The sequence below is a fragment of the Drosophila montana genome, unplaced genomic scaffold (assembly GCF_035044405.1).
Source record: "Drosophila montana isolate Dmon_TW-CO22-7 unplaced genomic scaffold, ASM3504440v1 contig_3833_1, whole genome shotgun sequence".
NCBI lineage: Eukaryota > Metazoa > Arthropoda > Insecta > Diptera > Drosophilidae > Drosophila > Drosophila montana.
The window spans coordinates 1,476,987-1,493,010 of record NW_026998704.1 but is presented as its reverse complement, the minus strand read 5'-3'; the positions used below and the strand labels follow the sequence as shown (position 1 = coordinate 1,493,010).

The 16,024-nt window shown below is 38.8% G+C and overlaps 1 protein-coding gene and 1 long non-coding RNA gene across 10 annotated transcripts in view; one reads left to right on the top strand and one right to left on the bottom strand.

Annotated features, from left to right (window-relative positions):
• The window catches only part of LOC135437699 (uncharacterized), a 120,504-nt gene that overhangs the window by 20,596 nt on the left and 83,884 nt on the right, over nucleotides 1-16,024 (bottom strand). The gene's annotated exons all lie outside the window — the stretch shown is intronic.
• The window catches only part of sona (sol narae), a 60,142-nt gene that overhangs the window by 8,303 nt on the left and 35,815 nt on the right, over nucleotides 1-16,024 (top strand). For all 9 annotated transcript variants that reach the window (XM_064696091.1, XM_064696093.1, XM_064696094.1 and 6 more), the window contains exons 2-3: nucleotides 2,388-2,495; nucleotides 8,260-8,724. In XM_064696091.1, coding sequence (XP_064552161.1) covers nucleotides 2,427-2,495; nucleotides 8,260-8,724 — 534 coding nt within the window. In that variant the 5' untranslated portion in view covers nucleotides 2,388-2,426. The remainder of the gene's footprint in view (nucleotides 1-2,387; nucleotides 2,496-8,259; nucleotides 8,725-16,024) is intronic.

Sequence of the window (16,024 nt, the reverse complement as noted above, 5' to 3'; positions counted from 1 at the left end):
AACACATTTGACGCAAATGCACGCCTCCAAAGCGATCAGCTCTTGGGTTTCTCTACCTCCTCCCCGACGAAGACCAAATTGTAGCAACGTTTGCCGGCAACAATTTTTACATAGGCGTCAATAACTTACAATTAAATGTTTAGGAAATTTCACTTTCTGTTGCACATTTACCTTGGTAAGTGGCACATGGAATCGGTGAATTTGGTGAACGGCGAAGTGCGCTGCCTCCATTAATAGGGCACAGCTGCAGATGCTGAAACGCCCATGCATGTGGCCTTTTTCTGTTTTTTTTTTCTGTTTTGTCATTCTGATTGATTTATAGTGTGTCAGCTGGGCATAAGATATGTTCACAGCTTTATGCTCAATCAAAGTAGTCAAAACATTTATTTATTTTAATGAATGAATCTATTGAATTTTGGTGGCCTTAATATTCTTTAAATTAATATATTTATAATAATTAATATAAAAAAAAACTTGCCCTGTTTAGACAGGCTTTAATATATGCCTTGAATAGGTTTTAAAGACAAACTACAAACTTTAGCCTGAAGATTTCGCGCATGTTTAAAACGATTTTGCGAATAATGTACGATCTCTGGAGGATGTCCTTTCTCTTGAGTGGTCTATCTACAAATATTGGTGAATCTATAGTCCTATGCTTTTCCTAACATCTAGACGGGTAATGTGCGGGTGTAAGAGACCTATTTGAAGGTCTATAGTCTAATGTGTATAGAGTAATAGACCTATTAGAAGGTATACTAAATGTATGAAGCTCCTGAAACCTAGTCCAATTTTCAATGGACCTAACTTTAGGCAAAACCACCTAAAATATTAATACATTTTCGACAATTTGTTTCGCAATTTTCCTGCCCTATATTGGGCGTGGGTAAGACACACATTAACTCTTTGTCTATATACTCTATTCCCTGTAAAGATCTTATCTTTTTACTCTCTTAGTATAAAATATAAAAACATATACTTTATGTATTTTATTTTTTAATTTCATCATCTCATTCTCAGCTGTGATTGCAAAAAAAAACACAAACTTTCTTTTTTTTTTCTTGTTTTTTTGGGTATTTTCCAGCGCTTGCAAAATTCGCATGCAAATTGCCCTAAAAATTGATATCTGAAAACATGCTGCCGCACGTCTGCCTTCCCTTTCTGCCTCCTTCAGGCTGAAAGACAAATGTCATGCAATTTGTTGTAAGAGTCGAAGTTGCAAAATGCAGCAGCAGCTGTCGTTGTTGTTGTTGTTGTCATTTCTGTTCGGTTTGTTGTTGTTGATGTTTTTACTGGGCAGTTTTGTTTGTTTTCAGTTGGTTTGTCAAAGGTCTGGCCGTGTCGATGTGGATGCTGCCGCCTCTTGCCACGCATCGCTGCATCATTATTGACAATTAGCCGCATTCGATGGCATTTACGCCCGGACGGATGTGCGGCAACAACAACAAAAACAACAACAATATAGCTGATATTTCTGATTTTAGTAGCGTTGCCTTTGCTGCAGCCTATAGCTTCTTGGCCTTACGCAATAATTAATTACAGCCAGCGGGCCAGAAAAGTAGGTTTTCTACAATAAATACAAATTATTATTTGTACAGGCAACAACAACAAAAGCTCTAAAGTTGCAACAGTTTCTCGACTGCCAGAGGATGCCAGTACAAAGTTTTTTCTACTAGCATAATGTCTATTTGAGCGTAAACAAATTGTGCGGGGTGTGGGACGGTGGCTGCATAGACAGAGGAGGGCTTTGGATTTATGGAGGGTGCATTGAATGCATATTAAATGCAATTTGCATTCTGCAATCCGCAAGCTTGTGGGCAGTGGGAAATGTTAAGGTGCGAGAATGTGAATACATACATTATTTTGAATATACTTTTGGACAATTTTTAAGTAAATAATAAATATTATATTTATTTGTATTAATTTATTTATAATATTTATAATAATTAACATTATGAACGCTTGGAAATTAACACGTTTTAAATGTAAAATATTTCTGTGCCTAAAATTTGAAATTGATTCGCTTATTTTGGAGAAGGCTTTCACGTAATGACACTTAAGCAGCATAAGGAAACCGTCAACCGGTTCCAGCATTGAGCTTTCAATATCTCCCAATATATACAAAAAACAAACGAACAGTTAAGTGACTATATAAAGCTTATATACTATTTGCAGATCACTTCACGTTTTATTATATTTAACCTCTGATCCTACATGCTTTTGAATAAATGAATAATCGTTTTATTAAAATTATAGAATTTTACAATGCAATTTATTAATTTCTGAGCGATCATAATAAGTATATGTAATTTTACTATTTTTTATGCCTATTAAAATATATTATGTTTATTTGCTTTCATTTAATTTGTGTCTTCTTTTTTTCTTTGCAGTTTAAGTTTTTTAAGGTCATTAACCATAGACAACAGAAAATGTTCTCAATATTTGGTTCGATCACAGCGCTTGTATTGGCCAGCACAATATGCCAGGCACTGCCAGATGTAAGTACGATCCTCATATTGACCGTGTTGCCTGATAATGCCTTGAGCTTGATATAGGCCTATCACGTTTTCGGTTTAAACCGAAGAACTCATCAATCAATTCAATGCAATAAACACATTTTGGGGGGCACTCGATAAGACAATATTGTATTTGACAACAACATTAACAACAGCAACAAATACTTGACACAAATGACCGCCAGTTACGAATTTCATTGTCATTTGATGGCTCGCGTTCGCGTTGTGCGTAATTAGCATTTAAAAACATTATTTGTATATTAATTAAATTACAAAACTATTTAAAGCGAGCAAAGACTCGGAGGGGATTCAGTTATATGACTCCGTCAGAGTCTCTCTCTTTCCCGCGCTCTCGCGCTCTCAGTCTCTCGACAACACCCACAAGAAGCAAATGGCATTGTTATTAATCATATACACACTTATATGAGTGTGTGTGGGTCTCTCTCTCTCTCTCTCTCTCTCTCTCTCTCTCTCTGTCTGTGTGTGTAGCTCTCATTGAAAAAACAAACGCAAGCTCAGCTTTTGTCTCATAGAAAAAGCTTCGCCAACGAATTATGGCCAAGGTCAAGTGTAAAAAGTTCTTGTACATTTTTTTAAGTGAATTTCAATCGTTTCTTTTTTTATTGCTTTTTTATTCGCTTTTGTGCCTTCTTTTGGTTTCATGCTGAACTAAAAACCTTTTCCCCAACATTTGATGGGGTCAAACCGATTTTGAATCTTAAATGAAGCTTGTTAAACTGAATTGTTTCTGGGTAAACACGCTCAGGTAGTTTTTTGAATATTTGTATAGTCACTGAAATAAATTAAGTTCCTTACAAAATATTTCTTAATTTGTTCATAACAAGAGAACGTCTCTGTGCTTACCAAAAAGTGTATCAAGGATAAGTTATAAAAATGTCTGAAAACTTGTAACTTGGACTTGACTTGGAAAACTGTTTCAATTCAAATGTACAATAATCAGTTCATGTTTCTGTTAAAATTAGAAATTTCTTTTTTAAATATTGTTGCTGTTTCACAGATTGATTGCTGTAAAGTGTATTCACCTAAAGATAATACTTAAAAGTGATACCAAGTTTGATATGCAGATTAATTATATTTAATTCTTTTACCATTTCATATTCAATTCAAATTTAGTCTGGAGTCTAAGTTTATGCTCATTTATTGCAAGCTCAGTATGTCAACCATATTTTGGTGATGTTTTGACACTTTAGACTTGAGTAGAGAGCAACTACTAGTCGAGCAGTCTCTACTAAAGCATTTATGCATGCATAGCTTTTATTTTGGGCAAGAGAAATCATCTGAGAGCTCCAGCTGACTTCTGTCAAGAAAATATCTTTAAATTTATTCCCATCTATACGATCTTTATGCACATCTTAATTTGCGAGTCTGTTTGACATTTGCTCCAGCCTTATCTCAGTCATTTCCTTGACACCTCCATATGAGAGCAGAAATGTACTTAAGATGGTTTTAGGCCCCTTCGTGTTTGAATATTACCGGAGATGCTGCTTGCAACACAGCTCAGACTGAGGCTCAGTATCCGATTGCAACTAAGACTGCAATTAAAGTTGACTTTTTTACGTGGCTCGTTACGGCAGCGGCAACAAGCGGCAGCATCATAAAACAACAAAAAAAAAAACTATGACGAGGCCCTTCAAATCGCAACCAAGCATAAAAATTATGGAAACCAACAAGGCAAAGCTAAGACAACAACACGAAACTTGAAGCGATTCAAGAATCGATTCGTTATAAACTGCATGAGTCAGCCGATTGCAGCTTGCAGTTGTTGTTATTGTTGGTTTATATAAATATATATTTCATGTGCTGTCAAAAAAAACGCAAGCAAAATATGAAACTCCCGGCCACTTCCTCAACCAATTCCTATTCCCATTCCTTAGACATTGGCCAGGAATATCTATTGCAGCTATGCTGGCCATATAAATTAAGCCTGTTAATTGTGAAATCAAGAACTTTGGCGTTTTAAATTTGTGTGGCACGATCTGTTGTTGTTGTTGTTGTTATTATTATTATTACAGTAGTTGCTGATGCCTGCTGTTGTTGTTTTTGTCAGACATTGCTCGGGCTGCTTGTCACGCTTGACTTCTATCTTTGGGTCTTACTTTAGTTTGGGTCACGTTCCCGTCAACGGACGAGTGAGTGTTATGTTTATATTTAGCTGCATATATGCGAAGGCGGGTGTTTAAGTTCCAGAATATAACTATTATGTAAAAAGTGCAAAATATACCGAAGCTGAAGCGTCTAGGAAAGCTCAAGTCCCTGACAGCACACACAACTTTCATCGTATCACCTAACTTAGTCGCCAATTCGACAAAAAAGTGGTTGCCAGATTTTTCGTGCTAATAGCGCCCCATTCTTTTTTATGACCTACGAGAGCTGAGCCACTGGGAGTGTGGGCTGTACACTGATATTATTAGAGAGATCTTATCCAAATTATGGGATTCCGACTGCTTAACCCGTCTCAACCCAAAGGTCAACCCGAACCCGAACCGAGCATTTAGAAATGTCAAAATCTCCACCCAAAATTAAAAAAGACACTCATCTAATTGAAACTAGCACTTCGGACACTTTTAAAACAAAACTGAATGTTAATAAAAAGTATGTTAATTAACAAGGCCAATTGAAAAGTACCTCTGTCGGGAAGCCAACCCGTTCGCGTCGCAACGAAATGACTTTTCATTAGGCGCAGCTGAGTTCCCAGCTAATATGCCAGCACCCTGAACTTTTCACACTTTGTTAATTTGGCTCATAAACAGAGAAAAAAGGTTAGAGAAGTGGAAAAAAAAGAGATTGAAAATAAGCGCCAAGCTTGGCTAGCAGAAGCATTTGCTAATTTCCGACGCTTGTCGGGCGAGGCAAGGTCAACACACCCAGCGAAAAGCCCCCAAAAATGAAACAACAACAACAGCAACAGGCATAGTTATATTATTATTACTGTGCGTTGTTAACTTTACGTCTGTCCGACTGTCTGTTTATAGCTGAAGTGTATAATTTCTCTGTGTGTTGGTTGGTTAGCAAAAGGTCGAGTGACACTCTTCCGAGCGTTCGTATTGAGAGTGCGTCGATTTGGATGTTGACTTTGACCGGCGCAAGAAAATTGCACAACGCATGGACACAGTGGTTGAGATAAGTGTGTGTATGCCATAAGCAGAGTATTGGCCTCCCCGTGGCCAATTTGAAGCACACTTTTTGCGCTAATATGGCGGCTACACCTTTTACTTTGAATCGGTGGCTGCCACAATGTTGTTGTTGTTGTTGTTGTTATTGCTGTTGTTGCTGTTGTTGCACTTAAGCAGTCGCAGTCGTAGTCACCATGCCGGTTATATCGGGCGTATGAGTAATCACACAATTTCAGTAATTGCGCGCACAAAACAGCAGCAACAACCGGACAACCGAGCGGACAACCAGCAGCGTACAGCAACTGCAACAACAACAACAACAACAGCAACAGCAGCTAGCCATACAAATTACAAACACAAATTTCACAATATCCGTCATTGCACCCCGTCGAAAATTAAAGCGCGCGCCGCTTGGACAAATCGCCAGCAGCCGTCGCCGTCGCAGTCGCAGTCGCCGTCGCAGTCGCTTATGTGAGCCATCGATGAATGATTAGCTGGGATTCAGCTCACTGGTTCACGGATTTATTCAGCTGTGACATCCAAGTGACAGCTGCAAAATGGTTTTGAACCGAACCTTAAATCTAAATCGAACTATTTTTGCTTCAAAATAAGACACCTTTTGGGCATATCCGAGCAGAAAGCAGACATATCTTGATTCCCAACCATTGCAGTTAACCAACAAGCACAATTTAAATTCATTTGGTTTTCTCATTTCAGACTTGTAGTGCGCTTTGTGATTCATTTGAATTGTGCTTTCCAGCCCTGATATTCAAGCTGCTTAATCGCTGGCGCTGATCTTGTTCATCAAATGGCTTTTGCATAATTTGCTGTTGACTCCCATTAATTGCAATTAATTGGCAGCAAGGGCTACCCCCCCTCTGTTTATGGCTGGCTAGCTGGTCAAGTGTTGATTGGTGTTTGGTGTTTGGGGTGTGGCCCCATTCGCCATTTGCATATTGCAAATCGATGCAGGTGCAGCTTTCCAAATGTTCAAATGCCAGCCAGGAAGCCCTAAGACAATCACAGCAGCATCGTTCCATGTGCACACACAGCGCATACACAGCGCATGCACTCATTCAACACTCATTTACACTCATAATTAAACTCAGAGCGAGGCACTCGAGACGAAACTTGGCGCGTCATCGGCATATGCTTTGGCTTCAGTTTCACTTTCAATAGGCAAAAGTTGCTCAATGTGCAGCAGTCCAGAGGCCCAGACCCGACCCCGAAGAGCTGCCGTTGCGACTCGTCGTGGCGTCTGTGCTTGAAACACGTTTCAAATGAAAGTAAAAACTCTTTGGCATTGTCTGCGTCAGGTTTTCTTCGCTCTTTGCGTTTGTTCACCTGTCGCCTTTGTTTCACTTGCGCTCATTTCGCCGGCCATTTGTATTTCAATTAAAACAGAATTATCATGCTAACTGTTATACAACGGACAACAACATTTTACAAAATAAAATAAAAACAAAAAAAAAATAAACAACAATTATTGTCTTTGCTGCCTGACACTTTGTTGTTTACCTTGTCTTCTTCTTGGCTGTTTATTTTTTCCTCTTTTTGCTGCCGTTGTCGTCATTTGCTGAACAATTTTGTCTCATTTCGGTGCGGCGAACCATTTGTGGTTTGATAAAATTCAAGAAATTTACCTAAATTGCCGGTCAAACTCGCATGTAACTCGCAGCAAGTTCGTTGCCTAAGTCTTTTGTATTTGCCTGCCGGCCTGCGCCAGTTGTTAAAGGAAATTCTAGTCTGCGTTGACCCTGTAACAAATTTTGTGAATTGGCGATTTGTTGCTGCCGTTCGGAATGTAAACATGCGGTAAATATTTGAGCTTAGAAAAAATGGAAACGGAAATGGGGTATTCGATTTGGGAATATAATCGAGCTCAACATGAATATTGAATAATGTATAAATATGTATAGAGGCTTTGCTTTTACTAGAAATCCCTGTCACATAGTCTTTCAATTGATTTAATAAGTACACGAAAACTACAAATCTATATGATATTATTGACAAATAAAAAAAGACTGTGATCAAGAGCAATTGCGTGCAGACGAAAATCACATTTATAACAATAAAAAACAGAATTTGTTATTAATTAAAATATGCAATTATTGTGCTCTCAATACAAGTTTCATAGTTTCAAATACACGCACTGCCGATAACAGTACACGCAAACGGTTTTAGCCGTTTGTTTGTTTTTTGTTTCTTGGATTTCTTCAGGTACACCCCCCTCCCGCCACCATAGAAACCCAAACGGCATGCGACGATCTGACCCTGACCCACTTGCTGAAGATACTCGCGCGCTGCGACCGACAAAACGCGGCTCAGTTCAGTTGAGTTAGGTTCGGTTCAACTCAACTGAGCTCAGCTCAGCTCAGTCGTTAATCTCTAGACTACTTGAGTGCCCGTGCAAACAAAAACCGAATAAAACTCGAACCGTATAAACACTTGTGCCCATGGGTTGTCTTTATTAAATTGAATTATTGATAATTTTTCAATGAATACTTTAACAATTGCTACAATTTGTAGCAGCCAGCGGCTGTATCCATATATATGTATATATAAATCAATACATCTCTTTCTCTTTTTCTCTTTCCTGCTCGCTTCGTTAGCTGCACAAACAAATGTCGCCAGAGCAACTGCACTCAGTCTTCCATGTGGACACACACGATGCCGTGCCGCACTATGAGCTCGTCCAGCTGTTCCACCATACATCGCACGGCGGCCTCCAACGCAAGCGACGCAGCATCGGCGAACAACTGGCGGCCACTGTGCAGCAAAAGCCGCATCATGTCAAAAAGGATCTGAGCAAGAATGCCTACTACAGCGAGCTCAAGCAGCAGGCGGCCGCGTCCGGAGCTGGAGCTGGCAGCGGCAATCAGCTGCTTGGCGGCGATATCAGCTCCATCAAGTCGCACAACGTTTCCTTCAGCGCCTTCGGGCGCCACACGAATCTCACGCTGCGCGCCACGCAGGGTCTTTTCAAGGGTGCGCCCCATGAGTTGCGCATGTGGTCGGTGGGCAGCGAACCAAATGCCACGCATGGCCTGGACTTGCAAGAGATTCTCGATGAGCAGGTAAGTTAATGGGATTATGGAGTTTTGTCATGGCTGCACCGAGCACTTACTTACAGCTGGCACTGTTTGCGGTCCAAATTCTAATAAGATATTTGGCACTCCTTACTATGGAATTCGATAAACTTTATTGTTATTGCTTTGTTATGATTGTTTTTTTTTTGTTATTATTATTGATCACGTTTCTGTGGCTACCTTTTGATCGCTTGACTTAACTTTTGTTGCACTTTCATTGTTACATCATGATTTGTAATATTCGTTGTCTTTGGTTTTTTATTCGCGCTTTGGTATACTTTTTCAATACCCTGTACTCACTGCAAATTGTTGATATTTGTTTAATCTGGCAGAGTATATGCAGTCATGTCCATCTGTCTGTCCATTTATATGGCTGTATGAATGAGTCTAGCTCAAAAACTATATGAGGCAAAGAATTCACATTTGGTATAAATATTCTCCAATATTGTACTCTAAACTAGCTTTCTTTTCGATTATATAGATTGAATATACTTAACGATAACGATATTTATCGATTTAAAACTCATCTGTGAGATTATATAGATTGAGTATACTCGAAATAGTTTCGATAACTATATTTATATATTTTTAACCTAAATATGAGATTTAATAGAGATTGAGTATACTCAAAATGGTTTCGATAGCGATATTAATCGATTTTAAAACTATCTGTGAGATTATATAGATTGTGCAGCTATCTGTGCGATTAAATAGATTGAGTATACCCAAAATAAGCATATTTTTATGTTAACTTATCCCCAAAAGTGATAGATATCGAATCAATATATTCGGTATGTAGGTTTTCGTATTATTTGGATAGATCAGGAATGTTACATTTTTCTAGTAGTCTACCCTCAAATTGCACAAAAAAACGCTGAGGTTTTCCAAATTAGGATTTTTGTATATGAGGGACCAATAACAGATACGGAGTATTTGCCAGTCGGGCACTCTTGACTAGAGAGTTAGTTTAACTTTATTTGTATTTCTCTTCAGCTTCGTCTTCCGCTTCAGGTAACCAGACTTTGCAGCTTACTTTGTTTCTTATCAGCATTCGCTTTAGTTGCGCTTCGTTTGCCGCTCTCCTCTTGTGCTTTATTGTATTTGTATTTATGTTGCAGTGCTTGTATCTAATCAAAATTAATTGGCCGTGTGATAAAGAGATTAGAGCCATGCTCAGGTTGGGTTGGACTACTGTAGAGCTCGTGTTGAATTATATTTGCTGTTATGCAATTGGCTGCCACAAATAAATAAAAAATTGGACAAATTTTAAAGTCAAGGACGTGCGGAAATCGGCTTATATAAAGTAGGTAGCTAGATAAGCACATGACAGTTGTTGACACTAAAACGACAATTGATAGTCTTAAGAGCATGCGACACACATTATGTAAAGTCCACATAGCAAAGGCAATTATTATTAATAGGAATTTCAATTTGATTGAATAATTTATTAACATTTAATATGTTAAGCTGCATTTGACAAACTTATATATTTTTAACTGCTCAAGATTGGTTTCTACTCAATGCGAATATTTTGATTTCAGTTTTATTTATATGCCATATGCAGGAAAAACAATTTAATTTCCAATTAAAGCCCACACACACACACAGAAAACACTTTTCGTGTCTGTGACTCTGCCATGAACATGAACGTGACTTATTTCAATTATGAGTGCTCGCTTTCTTTTGCCTCGCTTCTATACACTTACTTTTACATACAGTAGTTGGGTAGTATATTTTTTGTTATACAAACACATACATCATTACGCCCAATGGCAGGGGCGTTACCGCAAGTGCAAGTGAATTTTTATTGTTATTACTTACTAGGTTATTTCCATTTATTTGTTTTTGCTGGCCCTCGTTGGTTGTGTGTGAGATGCCAGCTTTAAACAATCGATCGATTGCACTTTATTATACGTTTTACTTTCGGCGTTTATTACCAAATGGGATTTGTTGTAGGAGCGCGAGTCAGGGAGTCGGTTGTACGAATAAAAATGATTTTAATGCAAGACACAAACTTCGGAAATGAAAGTGAAATGTCATGTCAGGCGACAGGCAAAGAAAATAAAAAGATTGCCGGGTCTCTTTCGATCTTTTGGACTTGGTCGACTGTTCGCTGATTTATGTGTGATAATTCAACTCTAAAGCCCATGCGAAATGCGGAAAGATTTATGTGAGCCTTTTTATTGGAAGATTTTAGCTTATATTTAATTAAAATGAAATGCGCTATGCTTTTATGCAACATGCCACAGAGTCACAGACCCACGCACGACATTTTCCAAGTGTCTGCGTTTTGGCAATTATTTTTCGGCTGAAAGAAAAACTTTGACTCATGCCACAAAAAGCTGCACAGCAAATGGCCTCCAGTTGTAGACGCTAACCACAGCAACAATTTTATATTTGCTGTATGAGATTTTTGTTTGGTAATGGCGGCACTTTGTCAGAGACCTTCCATCAAGAAACATTTATTCTAATTTGAGGCATGAATTGTTATTTTTTGGCAATTTTTGTCGGTTTTTTTCTTCGTTTTGGCGCATTGTTTGGAATTAACTTGAATTTAAGAGTCTAACCGCATGCGGAAAAATATGCTCGATGACCGTTTGAAAAACCGACCCCGTTTTCAAGTGTTAATCAAAAATAGTTTTGCTGGGAAAACAAAAGACTTAAGCCACAAACTTGGCAAGGGAAATTTATTTGGCAGCCACAAAATTAAGCAAATTGCCTTAGATATTTTGTTGTTTGAGGGTCTTAAAAGTGAACTTTCAAATTTATTTAGACTTTAATTGCATTTCTAGCACGAGTTGCACTGTCCTTTGCATTCAGCTGATGAAAATAAGATTCGTGCAGTGAAATTTCCGTTCAATATCTAGGCAAACAGTGAAGGCGGCAACGCCCCAAAGTTTTCTTTGTAATTTATTTCTGCTGCCACGAAAATAAAGGCAAACACAAGGCGTCGAACGGCACACCCACTGCCGCATTCGATCGATAGGCTCCGCCAAAGGTCAGGCGCAAAAAATTAAATAAAATACAGCATATAAATAAAGGTGCAGGTTTCCTCGGCCTGCCCCAATGGTAGCTGTCTTAACGGGCATAACAAATTTTTGCAAACAGGAATATATTCGTTGTAGTTAAGATGAAAATGGAAGTTCGCACCACGAGCAACTGTCGAGTCGTGAACGCCCGTTTAATGAAAATATTTTATAAATTATTAAATATTTTAAGGCTCCAAATAGTAAGAAAATGTAGCTTGCGTATTGAAGGTGTAAGCGCAGCCTTGGCAATTTATGGAATCCATGTGAAATACGTTTATGTAAATAAGCGCAAAATAGACTGCGCTGGTGGACAATTGGCAGTAGCCTTTTATGGGGCAACAAAACCAGAACAAAGCCCATTCCTGGGCTTGGCCAGCGGCAACACGAGACGAGTAAGCAAAGTTTATGTTGTCGGGCCAACTGCCACGGTTACAATGTTAAAACAAAACAATTGGCTAACAAATGTGCAGCACTTCGCGACCCGTGCAGAGGTGCTTCATTCTTTAAGAGACGTACCCGAAAAAAAAATGCAGCCCATTGAAAGGCAACTAATTGAGTTTTCAAAGCTGTTTTCAAAGCAGCGCCAAAGCAAACAAAAAATGCGTTTTTCATAGATGCCGCGAGTGCATAATTAAAATGCTATTAATGCAATTGGTGCAGATTTCACAAGCAGCAGCTCCCCAACGAAATACATACGTCTAATGCATATACGAGCCACTAACTGGAGTACCTTGTCATTGCAAAACGACTTCAACTTGCTGCCCATTTGTATTTAGGCGATTTTGCAGCGGTGCGAGGCGCCGATAGGCTGCTTGATTAATGAGCTTGTGATTATGGCCAGCGTTTGGCAGCTGAATGAATTTAAAATTAGCTCACTGTCCCACTGTCTCCCACTCGGAAAAGTCGTCTAGTCGCCGCATAGAAAGCAGCTGAGGCAGCAGTTGCCGTCCTCGTTGACTCCGGTCTGTGCCGCTGCAATCGGCGGTTGCATAACGCTCCCGTGTTGTTGCCTGACAGCCTTTGTTGCTGGCAGTGGTTGCCGTTGTTACTGTTGGCCATGCTCATGTTGCAGTTATTGTTAACGCTGTGCGGCTTGTTGCTTTGTAGCTTAGCAACAGCAACAACAACAACAACAGCAACAATCAGCAAACCCACAAAGTCGATCTCGCTGCAGTCGAGGTTGTTCATTCCCTTTTTTTTTGCGGCTGCCCAAAGTTTGCACTACAAAAGTACGATTACAACTTTGAGTATCCGTAACGAGCGGCCAGACGCTAGGCATATATTTTCGTCAAGCTCTTTGCCTTTGCCAAGAGATGTCTGTTTTAGGAAATTTGCCTATCTGGCAGCCACAAGGGAAACTTTTCATGAAAGTCTAATGCAAGCGCGGAAGTTTTCGAGTTTTGAGTGATCTTGTTAAAAACACTTTGATCATAATCCAAAGTAGCCTTAAAAAATTGTTTCGCTTACAGAAATAATGGAAAAGCAATCAGGAAGAATACAATGACGCTGAAGCTTTTGACTTAAGATCTAATGTAATGCAATCCTAATGCAATTTTTGTAATTTTAATTAATTTATAATTGTTATATGTACTATTTGTGATGACATTAATTGGCGAGCTGTGAACTTTTGTCATTAAATTGTTTCGAATAGAGATCTGGGCTGTTCTTTAAGCACAATTTCATTTCGGCCACGCCTACTCCCGTCAAATCATATTTATCTACCACAGATAAAGTCACACAGATCAAAAGTCACAGATTTAGATATTCAGTTTCCTCTTTAAGTTGAAAAAGGTTTACTTAATTATTTGTAATCTTTATTTTTACCTTTAAATTCCAAACACAAAAGCTAAGATTATTTGAGAATATTATTTTTGGGCTTGGGTTTATTCATGATGCATGCTGCTGAAGCTAACATGTTATCCTTGGGACGATTTCAGAGTCTCTTGGGCATCTACTGATGACATTGTTGGTTAACCAAAGACCGATGTTTAACTCGGTTTAAATAAAGATGTTTCCATGCGTTTTTACGTCTTGAATATATAGTAAAATTCATTATCAAATCTGTACATTCATGCTTTATAATCTTTGAATAACAAACTCAAAATGCTTAAAAATTTGTAGCTCGAATTTTAAAAACATTTTCCCGATAAAAGTAAAAAGTATGATGTTAAGAGGGATGACTTATTATAAAAACATATTTAAACACATTATTACTAAAATATTAAATAGATTAACTTTAACTTGAAATGTGTTGTTAATACCAGAGATATACCTTCAAATAGCGCGCTACTCTCTTTCATATTTCTGTCTACATAATTTTGAATTAAAAAAAAACATACATATATATTAATCTGTTGCCTTCATTGGAACGTATTCTCTTGACTGGTGTTCACATACGTGATTGTCTGCGGCATTTTATGCTGATCCGTTAAGCTCGAGCGAACAATTGATAAAATCTGACATAATCATAACATTGATCATCGCTGACCGAATGAAATGTGTAATTAGCCAAATAATGGGCAAACAATGAGACTCTGGGGCCGTTGCCTAGGCCCACAAAGAAATAAAGAGCCTTGGCATTGTGACGGCCAGAAGACCAAAATCAAAACAAACAAACAGCCTGCACTGAAATCAAGTAAATGTGCTGTGTATTGTGACGGCTTGTGCCTGTATCTGTGCCATTGTGTGTGCAGTGCATAATGGTGCGTAATAAACATGCACAGCAAATCAAGTCCGACACACACACAAACACACACACACGCACATCGATGGAAATCATTATGCGCGCGTCGAGGCGGCGGCCAACGCTTCGTATGCGTAACCATCAAAAAAAACGACGCCCACTCGGCACACATCCACGACGCTGTCGCTGTCGATGTCGCTGCTAATGCGTTAATTGTCAGTTAGCGTGGTTAAATGGCTTGTGGATTTATGTGCGTAGCAGCCAACCAAAAATCTCTTGGATTGGGATATATCAGCGTGGGTGTCACACACACACACACATTGCTTCTAAGGCGACGCGCTTTCATTATATACATGGACATAATTCCAACCTGTATTAGCATTTCACATTTAAGTTGCCAAACGACCGCACAAAAGTTCAAAGGCTAATTTTCACTTCGACAAGTTCGTTGCCTAAGTCATTTGATTAGATGTGCGCCTTTTTGGCCTGTCTATCTTTCTTTTTTGAAATAATTTGCATTTGCCAAATTAGCTATGTGAAATTTAGAGCGCTGCCCGGAAGTAGCTTAGAGCGAACCTTTTACTTTCGTGTACTCTCTTTTTTGGAAAGATATAATACTCGTTTCATGAGGTTTGACTCTTGCTGCCGTTGCGATTAAAGACATTTCGGTAGGCCATCAAATGAGTTCGAGTCTGTCTGGAAATGAGTATATTATCTTCCACTACTTTCTCGGCCCCACTTTATACGTAATTTGTATATCATGTACTCATTGAAAATGCGTTACAGAGGGTATATTGTCTTTGTGCAAATGTATGCAAAAGGCAGAGGGAGGCGTCACTGACCCGATAAAGTATATATATATCTAGCCATCTTAGACTATGTGTCCGCCTATAGGATTGCATATAGTCGTACTGAATACGCAAAACAATATATAGTATATAGGACAAAATACTGCACTTGAATTCATATATAAGTATGTATATCCTTGCGCTTAGTTAGTTACAATCATTAGGTTGTCATATTAAAGCCTTGAAAATTGCATACTGATCCGACAATAATTCTGAAGCTATCCCAAAATAATCTTCCCTTTGTGTGGGGCAAAGGAAAGAAGCACAGCTGATTGAAGGGTATCTCATAGCTAAGCACTGTTACTCTATTGCAGTGGTAGAGTAGTTGACTTGCCTGCTTGTGCGTCAAATGATTCTCTTAACGACACCCACACTGTCTGTCTGTCTGTTAGAAAGCTACTTTTTAAGTAGCTGTCCATTTTCTTTTTGACCCACAATCTTACATCTAATTGCTGCAAGCGTATTTGCCTATTTCTCTCCATAAGCCGTTAATGAGGCGCAATTTATAAAAATAATATGCAAAACACTTGTAGAAAGGCAACAAATTGTATGGCGCCAATTTAGCTAAAAAGCCCCTGGGCCAGTCGGACACTCGAAAGTATTTTAGCTTCCAGTGTGCCGCAGTAACTCAGGCGTGTGAAGTGCGATTTACATAACCGCCCAACGGCAGAGCCCACATTGGAATTGCACAAGCGATTTACAGATGGCAGATCGTATCTGTGGGCAGC